Raw genomic sequence first — 16315 nt, 5'->3', positions numbered from 1 at the left:
TTAAAGTTTGGTCTCTGAGGAGAATAATCAAAGAGAGAGAATCCTTTAGGATAATACCATAATTATATACAAGTGAAGTTTGAACTTTAGGAGAAATTTGAAATATAATTACAAGAAGTTTAATAAAAGCATTTCAAATTCAGGAGCCTATCTAGCCATAAACCTTCTTCAACTATACTTATCCATAGTATCAATATTCTATGCCATCCTTAAATGGACCAGAATCGTGTAATAGTTTCATAACAAGTTTAACCTGCAAAATCAAAAATTAATAATCAGATGCTTGCAAATAAAGACAGCTTTTCTTCCCTTTATTGCATGTAAAGAGAACACCCATCTTTCAGAATGAAAATAAGAACAGAAAACATTGTCAAACACCACGAAAAGAACGAAGTGGCTTGATATCAGTGCTATGGATAACAGCCTCATAAGATGCTAAAAGAAAGTGATAGCAGTGGATGAGTTGTACAAAACTGCAACAAGGACACAACAATTGTAGGTCTTACCGCAAAAATAATGTCATTGGAAAAATAAAGGAGAATTTCAGATGATAATGTGCCCATTTCGAACATTCAGAAGACTTCAAGACTTCATGATGTCGGTATGCATTGCAGTATGAGGAAGAAAGTGTAAAACTGTCTCATGCTATTATTAATTAAAATCATCAGTGCTATATATACATTTACCTGACTTGATTCGCGTACTAAAAATTCATTTATAGCTTGTCTGAAATCTTCGTCAATAAGGTAATGGCAGCTGTAAGTTGTCACAGGCATATAACCTCGCTGAATCTTATGCTCACCCTGAGCTCCTGCCTCTACAGTGTTCAGATCAAGTTCAATAGCTGCTTCTATTGCCTGTGATGCAAAAACAAAGTTTAGGCAGAAAACAAAAAATCATACATATCATCAAAAAACTTTCAGGTCATGTCATGAAAATTCCAGAAGGGGATTCCCGTAGATGAGATTTTTTCTTGAAGATACTGCCTTTCCTAGGTGCTTATGAAGTAGAACATGAACTCTCTCAACTCGCCATCCTACCAACTGAAGTTATCGCAAATTGGTCAGGGATTCCAACTGTGCATGTCTATTTTAAGGGACATAAACTTCTTGTTAAGATTGCCCGAAAGTGTGGTAAACTAGTTATTCAACGGTAATGAAGACCAAATGGTTTCATAAACTTGTTTTCATGAATTATATCGACTAGAAAAAACACGGTAAGAAATGTTTTGGTTCAGAACATTGGATTCACGAATATGGATGTACTTTTGCTTTTAACATGACATTGATTTACATAGATTGCTTTAGTTTGTAATATTTCAGGTTAGATGCCTTCAACATAGCAAAACAATTTTTTTTTTCCTGAAAAAAACATAAAGTTTAATTGAACCTGATAATAGCATGCTTCAAAATGCAAACTTGGATAATAAGCCCTTGGGTGACATCCCCACAGGCGACCGAATAGAGTATCTCCTCCAATAAGATTAAGAGCTCCTGCAACAAGTTCTTCCCCTTCTTCAGCAATAACAAGTAACACCTGATCTCCCATTTTTGATGCCATGTTGTGAAAGAAGTCCCTTGTTAGATAAGGGCTACCCCACCTATTGGACAATAATAAATCAAGGATTAACAATAAGCAGTTCATATGATTCAGTAGATTTTCAAGGTTGTCAAGAATCTTAAGGATCTGATCAACCATTGTTACATTGATTTTTAAACAACTTTCAATGGAGGATACATGAGAAGTGGCCACATGATAAGGCACATACTTGTTATCAGTGGTGTTTCTGTAGAATGTATAAAATGAATCCCAGTGCCTATCCTGCCAAGGCATAACCACAAAAGAGTCAGGTGAAAACTTAACTGCATTGTAGTTGCATAGCGCAAATATAGATAATCACGCCCAAAAATATTGACCATAAACCCAAAATATTGACTATAACAGTTTGTCAACTACATATCTTTAAACAAACTAATTTGTCAACATTTACGTCAAAAGTGTCAAGAAACCAGAAGGTCGATTGATGCTGGCCACCAGTCGGCCGAAGTGAATTCAGTGGACAGACAGATAACGTCAGCACAATATTTGCTTTCCATTTTGATCAGTTTTAAACATATAAAAAATTCAATAAAATCACAGAAAGAGTGCCAATTTTGTTAATTCTTGTAGGTTACTTTAATCGAAATAGATGAGCAATAAGGAGCAATAAATCATGACTAACAAAAAGGTAAATCCATAGGTCCAGATCGACTGGATCAGTAAGGTCCCTTAAAATCCATGACCTTTAATTTGGAAGTCATAACTGAGAAGACCACCTCTAGATTTAGAAAGCTGAACAATTTGCTTAGATTGCTCTTTAGATCACTGCAACTTAATGATTTTCACAGTTCTTTCAAAACAGACATTCTTCAGTCAGGAGGAACCGATTAGCAGGGAAGGTTGAATTACCAGGGATGGCAGGCTATAAAACTTCGGCTTTGTAAATTGGCCCATCTTCCTGTTTTTGTACCTGAGTGGCAGCCCCTATGTGAGCTCTACCCGTATTCTCGCTTTCACCTTTGGGGGAAAAAACTGTAAGCTGTTCAATGAACTCTGAGCACTACTCTTTATAGTAAACAAATCTGAGCAAATACTTGACAGCCGCTATAAAAATGTGGTCATTTTCACAATCCTCATCAAACTATGAATCCTCACTGCTTTTGGCAGAACCATCAACTAATACTGTTCTGATAAAAACCTGGTAACATTTGTAAGATTGATTTTTGTTTTACCCGTTTTGCCACCTGACAGAGCCAGGCCTTAGAAAAGGGCAGCCTTAAGAAAATTTTGTTTGAAGTGGCCACGATCAAACACTGAGATTTGCACTCATCTGCTTGGCTACCTGAGACTTTCACCACTGCACTAGACAATACCCCTCAATCAATTCCCTTATGATCTTTCAAATTAAGACTAACCTATTTGGTACATGTCTTCTTTGCTTCTCTGCTAATATTTTAAATGCTGAGTCCCCCAAACTGTTGATGACCTGCCTACATATGTATATGTACGAGTAACACAGCAAAGAAGAGCCTATCAATGACACTGCTGTTAGTGTACAGCATATCTAACCAAAAATCAACACAACCTATTGCGGTAGCTCTGCCATCTGAAGCAAAAGAAGGATAAACAATCGACCGAATAATTAAAATATATAGAATCTCTCTTTGTTTATTCACTTATAGTGCCACATTCCAGTTTCACCTCCGCAGTTTTTTTAAGTTGAATGTGCACCATCCCTATCTATTGCCCTTTCAAAGGGCTTTTGTTGATATCCAGTGGTACACCTAAAATCAATCCCTCTTCTATATACGAACTAGCATAACAGACATGCTTGAATTTAGAAAGGCAAGACAACTCTGAATCATTTGTTGAAATGAAAAATTGCCATCCCATTTAATCAATAATTGAATTAGGATGCCCTGGATCTTACATGTCTATTGGGAGGCGTGCTCCCCCCAGGGGTGATCCTCTATTTGCCCTTTCAGCTGCTAGATCTAGATCTTTGCTCTATGCCATGTCGTCCTCTCCTTTCGGTTGTAGACCCTCCCTGTGGTGCCAGTAATGCCATTCCCAACCACTAAACAAGATAAGGAGTAGGTAATGCCATTAGGTCAGGTTAGTTATGGGGACTGACTATAAAGGGACATTCCTTAGGCAGAATGGAGGGTTCCTGCTCGGTTGTGGTCCGACATGATGATGAGCCTGAAGCAAACAGGCCCCATACACGAGTATGTGAAGGTCATCTCATAGCATAGAGAAGGGGGAACTTGTTCTCATTGCTAACAAAAGAGAGCGAAGAATGAGATGCAAGACAACAAGAGCCAAGAAAGAAGGAGACAAGGGATCAAGCCACATCAGGAACGAAGCTGCACCTTGAAGTGAAAGAAGAGAGTGTAAGTGCATGGGGGTGATAGAATAAGTTGTGAAAGAATCGGTTGTCAAGACACACAGGAGCCTACCTAAAAGCCAATGGGTAAATAAACTATAATCATGCAGTGAAATTTTTATCAAGTAAAATAGCAAATTATTCATAGTTAAAGCATATCATTTTTAGATTACCAAACACAAGAAAACATGTTAATAAGGCATGATTAAGTCTGCATCACATGCAAAACAACAAAAGGAAAGGGGGTCGTAAAGAGGGAGGAAAAGAAAAGAATCGAACCCTAACATCCCAGATGGGAACATGGATTACCTTTATCTCATAACCTCGGAGGCGTTTCATGGTCAAGTTTTGCGCAGAAATCTGTGTACAGAAAATTTAGCACAGAAAAATAAGGCACATAACTATGGATCAGCTATGCGTCCTATACTCCTATTATGGTAGATCAAATGCTGTCAGGCAGATTCATATCATTTATCAAAGGAAATAATTCTAGGTCCTTTATACATAAAAGAGTGAAGTTCACAAACTTAATACAAAGCTTCTAACAATAGAGGTGGTCCTTACAGTTGCACAAAGTTCAAGGCTTGACTCCCTCACCCCAACAAAAAATTAAGAATAGAACTACATAACTTATCAAAAAAAAAGAAAAAAAGCAAGCATTGCACAAAGATATATACACCCGAAAAACTAACATACAACAGTGCACATAGATGCTTTGGAATTTCTCAACTCTCTCCATAGATGAGCGTTTTTCATTTTTGTACAATTTAAAACATAACTTGGTCTATTCACATCATTACTTTACGAATCGTTGAACGAAAGCTAAACTAGCAAGTCAGACTTCTAAGAACACTAAATAGAGTACAACGGTACACATTGATGCTTTGGAACTGCTAAACTTTCTCCATAGACGAGCATTTCTGTTTTTTCTACAATTTCAAAAGTAACTTGGTCTATTCACATCGTTACCTTACGAAACGTTGAACGAAAGCAAAACTAGCAAGTCAAACTCTCTAATAACACTAAATACAGTACAACGGTACACAATGATGCTTTGGAATTGCTCAACTCTTTCCATAGAGGAGCGTTTCTCATTTTTCTGTAATTTCAAACATAACTTGGTCTATTCAAATCGTTACCGTGTGAAACATTGAACGAAAGCTAAACTAACAAGTCAGACTTCTAAGAACACTAAATAGAGTACAACAGTGCACATTGATACTTTGGAATTGTTTAACTCTCTCTATAGATGAGCGTTTCACGTTTTTGTGTGATTTTGAAACATAACTTGGTCTGTTCACATCCTTACCGTCCGAAACATTCAACGAAAGCTAAACTAGCAAGTCAGACTTCTAAGAACACTAAATAGAGTACAACGGTGCACATGGATGCTTTGAAATTGCTCAACTCTCTCGATAGATGAGCGTTTCACGTTTCTGTGCCATTTTAAACAAAACTTGGTCTATTTGCATCGTTACCGTACGAAACATTAAACGAAAGCTAAAATAGCAAGTCAGACTTCTAAGAACGCTAAATAGACTACAACGGTGCACATCGATGCTTTGGAATTGCTCAACTTTCTCCATAGACGAGCGTTTCTCTTTTTTCTGCAATTTAAAAATAACTTTGTCTATTCACATCGTTACCTTACAAAACGTTGAACGAAAGCTAAACTAGCAAGTCAGACTTCTAAGAACACTAAATAGAGTACAACGGTACACAATGAAACATACAAAGAATCAGAGATTAAAACAAGAAAGTTCATTGAAACCATAAAAGAGATAAAATCGTATGCACATCATGAATCAAATCATACAAGATCAGAACTTTAGGACATTTTGGAAGATAAAATATCTTCAGTTAGTGATTGATACGCAGAATGAAAATTTGATTAAATGACAATCATCCTGCAAAGCAGCATTTTCTGGCAGCACAATCGAGAAACATTTAGTCATAACAAGTGTCAAATTGCATTTTAGAAACTATACCAAGTGCACAAAACTAACATAAGTGTTGCTTACATGCACCTATCTTTATTCTCTGATTCTAGTCTTTGCATCTGAAACAACAACCAATATCATCTCATAATCAAGGTTGTTAATAGTGTTTGGAAAGATTTTTCTGTGTTAATATTATGCACTAGGCATCATCCCATTAAATTTCCAAGGATATAATATAATGCTTTTTCTTCAATTTTAACTGTTATTAGTTTTACTCACATGACGCTTGAGCATGGACTGGAGCAGGCAACCCTCCCATCCCATCCAAAAAACTTGAACCAAGTCTAATGGCTCAATGGGCTGCAGTGGACTAAATTCATCTAGCCAGATCAAGTTCCAGGCAAGACTTGAGCTGAATGAATATTAGCTTAACCCATACCTGTTTTTGCCACTAAGTAAGTTTTTATTATTATTATTACTATTAGTGTGAGAGGGGGCCTCGAACCTTGCTCCGATTCAAGTTATAAGGATCATACAGAGTTTCCTTTCATTGTTCAAGAGTAAAAGTTAACAGAGCATGGGAACCTACAACCTTTCTGTTTCTCTGAGCCATAAAGGCACATGCACACATAAACGCAAATGCCAAAGCCATCTCAGGGATAGAGAAGAATTATCCATTATAGAAGCCTTAGCTTCAGGATCTTGTTAGCCAAACAGTAAATGCAGACTTTTGGATATCCAATTAGGTTGGTGTCCTTTTATAATTACATAATTTGTATTTTAATCTTAGAAGTTGAGGGTCAAGTTACTGGAATGGAGATTCTTGCATTATTGTTCATTATCCAATTAAGATACCTTTGTCTTTGTGTCTTATTATATTTTAACAGTTGTGATTTTGAGTTTTCATGGATTTTGGGACAATAGAAATGATCAATAAGTCTCATTTTGATTAGAATATTATTGAGAATTGCGGCTAAAGCTTTGTAGAAGCGCATTGCAAATCTTGCTTCTTTCTATTTGATATTTTTTTCTTCTATATTACTTTTCTATTTGTTCCCTTATTCATCAACTTCAATTCAAATTGGTACATGTAGCTGTAATGCCATGGAAATTGCTAGCTCAGCCTATCTAATGCCAATTCCTAATATATGTGGCCACAGCAAGATCTAAAGCTTGAAAGCAACTTTCACATGCACTGACAACATATATCATTGTATCGCCAAGAAGAATCCATAAACCACCCTTTTGTTTAAAAAAAAGCCCATGCCAAATGAAAACCATTCGTCGTTGTGAGGAAATGAAGAAAAAAAAGATTTAACCTTTTTGCGCTCTTGACGAATGTTTTTCCGTTTACTTTGCTTCATGTCCATCAAGAAGTCATCAAAGCTGCAGCAGACAAAGGAACATGTGGCATAAGACAAGTGATAACATTTAATGGCAATAAGCATATAAACAGTGTGGTCATTTGGGAAAGTAAGGTTTTCTAAAAAAGGAAAAAAAAAATCCTGTAGATCATTATGAACAAGGAAGATAGGTATAAAATTCATATCTATGGGCCTTTCCATTTTGAAGTGATGCAAAGCAAGGAATAAAAAAGGCAATTGAAAGAATAAGCGAATATATCCTCTTTAACAGTGAGACCATTAGGTGCGTTGGGGTTCTCAGACTTGCGTGTTTCATTCCATATTTTGTATACTGTATTTTTGTCAGTAAAACTTCTTATCATTTCCATTGGTGTACATAGGCAATTGTGACAGCAAATATCGTATCTGTGCATGATTCATTTATCTTTCCATTCCCAAATTATTTAGGCATACAAAATCTTGATTTTCATCAAAACAAACTCCCATGCGAGATTAAAAATAAAAAGCAGCAACTCTTGGAGCCTATCATACATCACACTCCAGTCAAACAGAACCATGTTGAGAGGGACATATCACAGATAAAGATCCTTAAACTACAGAACTATCCTTCACTTTATTTCTTCTTCCACTTACACAGTGGTTATTCAATTAATTATCAAGAAGTTCTCAAAAGATCAAATTGGGATTTAAGAATACAGATTATCACTGCAATATCATCACTCTCACCTTTTATAGTTGCGATTTTTCCAATGATACTGCATCCCAATCCTCTGCAAGAACCCCTTCTCCTTCATTTTCATCCACTCATTTTCAGATGGAAAGGTGACATGTAAAGATGAGACCTTGGACTGTAAAAGACAAAAAATTACATGAGTTGGCAGAACGCTGCTACTGTAGTGCCACAGCAATACAAGTAGTACCTCACAAGAGCTTTGAATTTGACCCAAATATAAATCAAATTGTAGTTGCAAGCTTTGAAATAAAATGAAATGAGAACCAAAAGCTCTACTATAATACGAGTCTCCAACCAAATCGACTAACCTCAATCAATGTACATCTACTGAAGCTAGATGAAAAAAAGATAAAAGAAAAAGAAAAAGAACATCCAAAAAGATGACAGAAAGAAGAAGCAATAATTAACATCACCATCCCAAATAATTTGGTGTCAGATACTGGAACCAAAGTGAAATTAGAACGACAAAACCCAAAAGTGAATTTGTGGATGGACATCGACATAAAACAACAGGAAAGTAGAGTATAAGTTAAAGAACTAAGCACCCATACATGTACGTAGCAGGAAAATGAAAGCTATGCTGGTGGTTGAAACAAACAAAAAAAAGTCATTAAATTTGTTTAATGCATTTCAAACAAATGAAATTGGAAGAATTCCCTCAAGATAGACCCACCACCAATTTAAATGCACGTGAGAAATAAGAATTAATAAATGTTAGAATGAAATGAGAAAGTTGACAAAGAACAGAATAATCATATGACTTTGTATGCAGCCATTAACTCACCAAAAGCATCATGTAATTAAGCCAATACCTTGGCCGCCAGATCCTTCAGAGCAGAGACGATAATGTCAAAAACTTGATCTTTGAAAGAAGTATTGCGGAGTAAAATTCTTGGACCAGTTACTGGAGTGAAAGGGACACAACACTGGAACTTGGGATAATATCTTGAACCAAAGTTGTGGTAGGCATCAGCCCATGAATGATCAAAAACAAATTCACCATAGGAATGACTGCACATCCAAAACAAAGTAGATGAGACAACAGAAATTTCAGATAGAAGTTATGGGAAAGCTATTTCGAAGAACCCATATGAGAATTAGTTGGTGTGGATACAATAGCGGATGCAAAACCTTTTGAGATAAAGTGGAACAACACCTAATATATTTTCATAATCATCCTTAGCAACAATGTGGCGAGGTAACCATCCAGTTTCCTGAAATCATGTCAAAACAGTGGCAAATTAGGCTTATTTATGTTTTCTAAAATAATAAAGTATGACGAGCACCATATTCAGCAACTGATTGGACACCCATGCAATGCTTGATTAGATTTTGACTATGAACGTTCATATAGAAACAATTATAGCAATCAGTAACACAAACAAGAATTATAGACGGTAGGAAAAGATAAAGAACATGATGTTAGGTCATCTTTCCATTGAGGTGAGAGAAAAAAAAATAGAATCAGGGCATCTATAAATCAATAGAAGTTCCAGCATGAATATGCAGCTGAAACATATCTATATGGCCTTAACGTTCCTCTCACTCAAGAACTAATTACAAGAATATATTAAATGAATGGTTTAACCTTCACTACGCCATAAGGATGTAGAAACAGTCAACTTTCAGCCAACCCTTTTTATTTGCATAGGTTCAGCGTATCTTATGTGTGTGCTGTGTGTATTACTTTCCCCATGCATACTTTGAGTTTATCGTTTCATCAATTACTTGATGAAAGAATTTTGAATATATTTTGCAGCACTGAATGTTCTAACAAGTTAAACTGCATTTTTTTACAGAGAATGCTCTATTTAGATCCGAGCCCTAAACATCATAACTTCTACCATAAGCATAACCTGATCAGAAATGGAGGTTTGATTGAACATCAAAGAATAAAGAAGAAGATTAACTTTAACAGACTAAAGAACTCAGGATGGGAAATTACGCTTCCCATCAGAATTCATTAGAACAATCAATAACAATAAGAAAAATTAGCTATCAATAAACAATAGGTAATATGCTTGACTCACTCCCAAACGAACTACTGAATTAGCTCCCCTACTTGACCAGTACAATAATTAAGAGCCATACAGTATGTTAATTTCTCATCCTAGGATATCATTTCAAAGTTTCAGGGCAAACAGAGAAACCATGAGTTTGTAAATGCAATGCTCTAGGGAAAAGCACTCATTAACGGAAAGGCACAAACTCAGCGTTAGTGCCAAGTAAAGCAAAACAAATTGATTTTTTCTAATGTGAAGCCTAAATGACACCTATGTTAGACTAACAATTCAAATTAAAACTTAGAAGTATGGTACGAGCAGTGATCTTTAACCTTCACTGCACAATCTGACTCTTCTAAGCTCAACAGAAATCCATGGGTAAGAAAAGGATTGAAGTTTTCAGGACCCGTCGAATCCAGATTGCAGGCATCCCAGTCCACCGGCGAAACCTCTGAGATTGAAGATGCAACTGAAAGTGATATCTCTGTGGGAATCATCTGGTTTGCAGCAAATTCCTGAATTTCAATTACGTAATGCAAAAAACATGATTGGAAATTGATAGAGCGAGTAGAAAAGCATTATATTTAAATACCACGATTACTATAAGATATATTAAAAAGAACACCTCTGGCCCTAACCCCGTTAAGGCGAAATCCCCAAGTGAAAAATCGAAATCTTGGGGCTCCACAGACTTCTTAGATCCCCAAAAAGCTGCATTTATACTAGATATTCTCACCGGACTTCCCAACCTTTGTCTGAATGGTGATCTTCCCTACAAGTTCAGAGTATATCCCACATTATTGTGAGCATCACATGGAAATTGGAACAAAAGCCAGCCTTCAGAAAAAAAAAATTGCAAGCATACAGCATCGTAAATCCCATGATTAATTAGTGTTTGCCATAAAATTCCCACACTAAGATGAAACAACCAAATAACTGCTCTATCCGAATATAAGCCTCAATAAGTTATAATCAAGGAGCTACATGTACTTTCATAACTCAATGTTCAGTATACCGAAGTCCAAAGATTGAACTCAATAACAGATAACCAGGACCCAAAAGTTCTCTTTCCCAATTTCAGAAACCCGATTGAACCAAAATTATCACATCCACCCACAGACATATATTTAACAATATCTATTCGTCATCGCGAACGCGACAACTAACTAGTCCGTATTGTACAAGATATTATGACATCTTACAACCAAAGAACTGATAAATACGAAAACATGTGTGCACAAATGTTGTAATCAGGAGCTATCCAAGTCCATAACTTTAAGTTCGGTAGAAAAAAGTACAACTTCAAACCAATAAGAGATACCCATAAACCAAAATCATCTTATTCCGATTTCACACTCGTATCTACATTTAGCAACACATAACATGAGTATGCCTACAAGTATGTACATATGTATGTATAGGAGCACACTCACAAAGCGAGGAGAGAATTGGCCCAGAAATGGCGAATTCTTGCAGTGCGTCGCTACTGCCGCCATGGCCACACACTGATGCGGCTTGCTCTCTTTCTCGCCAAAGAGCACTGAAAATCCAGAAACGACGAGTGAGTGCACGCCACGTAGTGCTTGTATCTTGCTCTCTCTTTTTTTTTATTGGGAATTTAGGTTATTAAACTATTTTTTTTATATATTTTTTCTTTTGCGCTTTTTTTGGATGAAAACAAAAGAATTATTTTTGCTTCCATAAAAATCATCTTTCTTTTCAACTTTATTTTTTACTAGTCGAAATCTGGAGTGATGCGCGAACATTTTTTTAAAAAGTTTATTTCTTAATTTTACAGATGTTTTATTTTTTCTTTCAAATTCTTTGGTCAAGTACAATGGTACACATTTATGCTTTGAAATTACTCAACTCTCTCCATAGAGGAGCGTGTCACGTTTTTGTGCCATTTCAAATATAACTTGGTATATTCGCATCGTTACCTTACGAAACGCTAAACGAAACATAAGCTAGGAGGTCAGACTTCTAAGAACACTAAATAGAGTACAATGAGACACATTGATGCTTTGGAATTACTCAACTCTCTCCATATACGAGCATTTTATGTTTTTGTGCCATTCCAAACTTAACTTGGTCTATTTGCATCGTTACCTTATGAAACGTTGAACGAAAGCTAAACTAGGAAGTCAGACTTCAAACAACACTCAATAGAGTACAACGATACACATTGATGCTTTTGAATTGCTCAACTCTCTCCATAAACGAACGTTTCATGTTTTTGTGCAATTTTGAACCTAACTGAGTCTATTTACCTGACGAAACGTTCTATGCAAGCTAAACTAGCAAGTTAGACTTCTAAGAACACTAAATAGAGCACAAACGTACACAAAGATGTTTTGAAATTGCTCAACTCTCTCCGTAGACGAGCATTTCTCATTTTTGTGCAATTTCAAACATAACCTGCTCTATTTGCATTGTTACCTTAGCAAACGTTGAATGAAAGCTAAACTAGTAAGTTAGACCTCTAACAACACTAAATAGAGTACAACGGTACACATTGATGATTTTGAATTGCTCAACTCTCTTCATAGACGAGCGATTCTCATTTTGTGCAATTTCAAACATGACTCGGTTAATTCGCGTCGTAACACTTCGAACCGTTGAACAAAAGATAAACTAGCAAGCCAATCATCTAAGAACACAAAAATGGAGTAGAACAATACACATTGATGGTTTGTAATTGCTCAACTCTCTCCATAGACTAGCGTTTCTCGTTTTTGTGCAATTTCAAACATAACTTGGTCTATTCGCAAAGTTACCTTACGAAACATTGAATGAAAGCTAAACTAGCAAGTCAAACTTCTAAGAACAGTAAATAGAGTAAAATGGTACACATTGATGCTTTGGAATTGCTCAACTCTCTCCATAGACGAGCGGTACCCATTTTTGTGCAATTTCAAACATAACTTGGTCTATTCGCATTGTTACCTTACAAAACATTGAACGAAACCTAACTAGCAAGTCAGACATCCAAAAACACTAAATGGAGTACAACGGTACCCATTGATGCTTTGGAATTGCTCAACTCTCTCCATAGATGAAATTTTCATTTTTTGTGTAATTTCAAATGTAACTAGGTCTATTCACATCATTACCTTACGAAACATTGAACGAATGTGAAACTATCAAGTCAGACATCTAAGAACACTAAATAGAGTACAATGGTACACATTGATGCTTTGGAATTGCTCAACTCTCTCCATAGAGGAGCATTTCACGTTTTTGTGCCATTTCAAACATAACTTGGTATATTCGCATCGTTACCTTACGAAACGTTGAACGAAACATAAACTAGCAAGTCAGACTTCTAAGAACACTAAATAGAGTACAATGGTACAGATTGATGCTTTGGAATTGCTCAACTCTCTCAATAGAGGAGCGTTTCACGTTTTTGTGTCATTTCAAACATAACTTGGTATATTCGATTCGTTACCTTACGAAACGCTGAACGAAACATAAACTAGCAAGTCAGACTTCTAAGAACACTAAATAGAGTACAATTGGACACATTGATGCTCTTGAATTGCTCAACTCTCTCCATATACGAGCATTTTTTATGTTTTTGTGCCATTCCAAACTTAACTTGGTCTATTCGCATCGTTACCTTATGAAACGTTGAACGAAAGCTAAACTAGCATGTCTGACTTCTAAGAACACTAAATAGAGTACAACGACACACATTGATGCTTTGGAATTGCTCAACTCTCTCCATAGATGAGTGTTTCACGTTTTTGTGCCATTTGAAAAATAATTTGGTCTATTCGAATCGTTACCTTACGAAACGTTGAACGAAAGCTAAACTAGCAAGTCAGACTTCTAAGAACACTAAATAGAGGACAACGGTCCACTTTCATGTTTTGGATGTGCTCAACTCTCGCCATAGACATGCATTTCTTGTTCCTATGCAATTCCAAACATAACATGTTCTATTTGCATCTTTTCCTGATGAAACGTTCTATGGAAGCTAAACTAGCAAGTTATACTTCTAAGAACACTAAATAGAGTACAACGGTACACATTGATGCTTTGGAATTGTTCTACTCTCTCCATAGACAAACGTTTCATGTTTTTGTGAAATTTCAAACATAAGTGGGTCTATTCACATCGTTACCTTACGAAACATTGAACGAATGCTCAACTAGCAAGTTAGACTTCTAATAACACTAAATAGAGTACAATGGTGCACATTGATGCTTCGGAAATTCTCAACTCTCTCCATATACGAGCGTTTAACGTTTTTGAGCCATTTCAAATATAACTTGGTCTATTCGCATCGTTACCTTACGAAACGCTGAACGAAGCCTATACTAGCAAGTCAGACTTCTAAGAACACTAAATAGAGTACATTGGTATACATTGATTCTTTGGAATTGCTCAACTCTCTTCTTAGACAAGCATTTCACGTTTCTGTGCAATTCAAAACATAACTTGTTCTATTCTCATCTTTACCTGATGAAACGTTCTATGGAAGCTAAACTACCAAGTTAGACTTCTAAGAACACTAAATAGAGGACAAAGGAACACATTGATGTTTTGGAATTGCTCAACTATTTCCATAGATGTGCGTTTCACATTTTTGTGCAATTTCAAACATAACATGGTCTTTCCGCATCATTACCTTATGAAACATTGAACGAAAGCTAAACTAGTAACCCAGACTTCTAAGAACACTAAATAGAGTACAACGGTACAGATTGATGCTTTGGAATTGCTCAACTCTATCCATAGATGAACGTTTCATGTTTTTGTGCAATTTCAAACATAACTGGGTCTACTCACATCGTTACCATACGAAACATTGAACGAATGCTAAACTAGCAAGTCAGACTTCAAACAACACTAAATAGAGTGCAACGGTACACATTGATGCTTTTGAATTGCTCAACTCTCTCCATAGACGAACGTTTCATGTTTTTGTGGAATTTCGAACCTAGCAGGGTCTATTCACATCATTACCTTACGAAACATTGAGCGGATGCTAAACTAGCAAGTCAAACTTCTAATAACACTAAATGGAGTAAAATGGTACACATCAATGCTTTGGAATTTCTCAACTCTCTCCATAGACAAGCGTTTCACGTTTTTGTGCCATTTCGAACATAACTTGGTCAATTCGTATCGTTACCTTACGAAACGCTGAACAAAAACTAAACTAGCAAGTCAGACTTGTAAGAACACTATATAGAGTACATTGGTACACATTGATGCTTTGGAATTGCTCAACTCTCTCCTTAGACAAGCATTTCACGTTTCTGTGCAATTCTAAACATAACTTGTTCTATTGGCATCTTTACCTGACAAAACGTTCTATGGAAGCTAAACTAGCAAGTTAGACTTCTAAGAACACTAAATAGAGTAAAAAGGTACACATTGATGTTTTGGAATTCCTCAACTTTCTCCATAGGCGAGCGTTTCTCGTTTTTGTGCAATTTCAAACATAACTTGGTCTATCCGCATCATTACCTTACGAAACGTTGAACGAAATCTAAACTAGTAACTCAGACTTCTAAAAATAGTAAATAGAGCACTACAGTACACATTGATGCTTTGGAATTGCTCAACTCTCTCCATAGACGAACGTTTCATGTTCTTGTGCAATTTCAAACATAACTGGGTCTACTCGCATCGTTACCTTACGAAACATTGAACGTATGCTAAACTAGCAAGTCAGACTTGTACAATGGTACACATTGATGCTTTTGAATTGCTCAAGTCTCTCCATAGACGAACGTTTCATGTTTTTGTGCAATTTCGAACCTAACTGGGTCTATTCACATCATTACCTTATGAAACATTGAACGAATGTGAAACTAGCAAGTCAGACTTCTAGGAACACAAAATAGAGTACAATGGTGCACATTGATGCTTTGGAATTGCTCAACTCTCTCCATAGAGGAGCGTTTCACTTTTTGAGCCATTTCAAACATAACTTGTTATATTCGCATCGTTACCTTACGAAACATTGAATGAAAGCTAAACTAGCAAGTCAAACTCCTAAGAATAGTAAATAGAGTAAAATGGTACACATTGATGCTTTGGAATTGCTCAAGTCTCTCCATAGACGAGCGGTTCCCATTTTTATGCAATTTCAAACATAACTTGGTCTATTCGCATCGTTACCCTACAAAACATTGAACGAAACCTAAACAAGCAAGTTAGACATCCAAAAACACTAAATAGAGTACAACGGTACACATTGATGCTTTGGAATTGCTCAACTCTCTCCTTTGATGAAATTTTCATGTTTTTGTGTAATTTCAAATATAACTGGGTCTATTCACATCGTTACCTTACAAAACATTGAACGAATGTGAAACTAGCAAGTCAGACTT

At 36.2% G+C, this 16315-nt stretch overlaps 1 protein-coding gene across 2 annotated transcripts; it reads right to left on the bottom strand.

Annotated features, from left to right (window-relative positions):
* Window positions 1–11539, bottom strand: LOC119981707. Of its 2 annotated transcripts, XM_038824798.1 has the most exons (12): window positions 11399–11539; window positions 10591–10737; window positions 10298–10480; window positions 9094–9176; window positions 8775–8973; window positions 7956–8077; window positions 7185–7251; window positions 4235–4285; window positions 1769–1821; window positions 1390–1600; window positions 687–857; window positions 1–253 (listed from the first exon to the last, which is right to left on the bottom strand). In XM_038824798.1, exons 1-12 carry the CDS (start codon window positions 11459–11461, stop codon window positions 191–193), a joined length of 1413 nt encoding a protein of 470 aa, XP_038680726.1. In that variant the 5' UTR covers window positions 11462–11539; the 3' UTR covers window positions 1–190. The 2 variants fall into 2 exon arrangements, with proteins under 2 accessions (XP_038680726.1, XP_038680727.1); XM_038824799.1 differs by lacking the exon at window positions 4235–4285.
* Window positions 11540–16315: the final 4776 nt, after the last annotated feature.

Source organism: Tripterygium wilfordii, chromosome 17 (genome assembly GCF_013401445.1).
Source record: "Tripterygium wilfordii isolate XIE 37 chromosome 17, ASM1340144v1, whole genome shotgun sequence".
NCBI lineage: Eukaryota > Viridiplantae > Streptophyta > Magnoliopsida > Celastrales > Celastraceae > Tripterygium > Tripterygium wilfordii.
Note: the sequence above shows the minus strand (reverse complement) of the source record. Positions and strands in the feature narration are given on the sequence as shown.

Excerpts from the sequence above, each read along its gene's own strand:
- LOC119981707 (XM_038824798.1), bottom strand. The coding sequence starts at position 11,461 with ATGGCGGCAGTAGCGACGCACTGCAAGAATTCGCCATTTCTGGGCCAA. Across the intron at positions 8,078-8,774 it reads TGAAGGATCTGGCGGCCAAG|TCCAAGGTCTCATCTTTACA; the intron begins GTATTGGCTTAA and ends TGTCTTTTACAG. Across the intron at positions 254-686 it reads TAGTACGCGAATCAAGTCAG|GTTAAACTTGTTATGAAACT; the intron begins GTAAATGTATAT and ends TTGATTTTGCAG.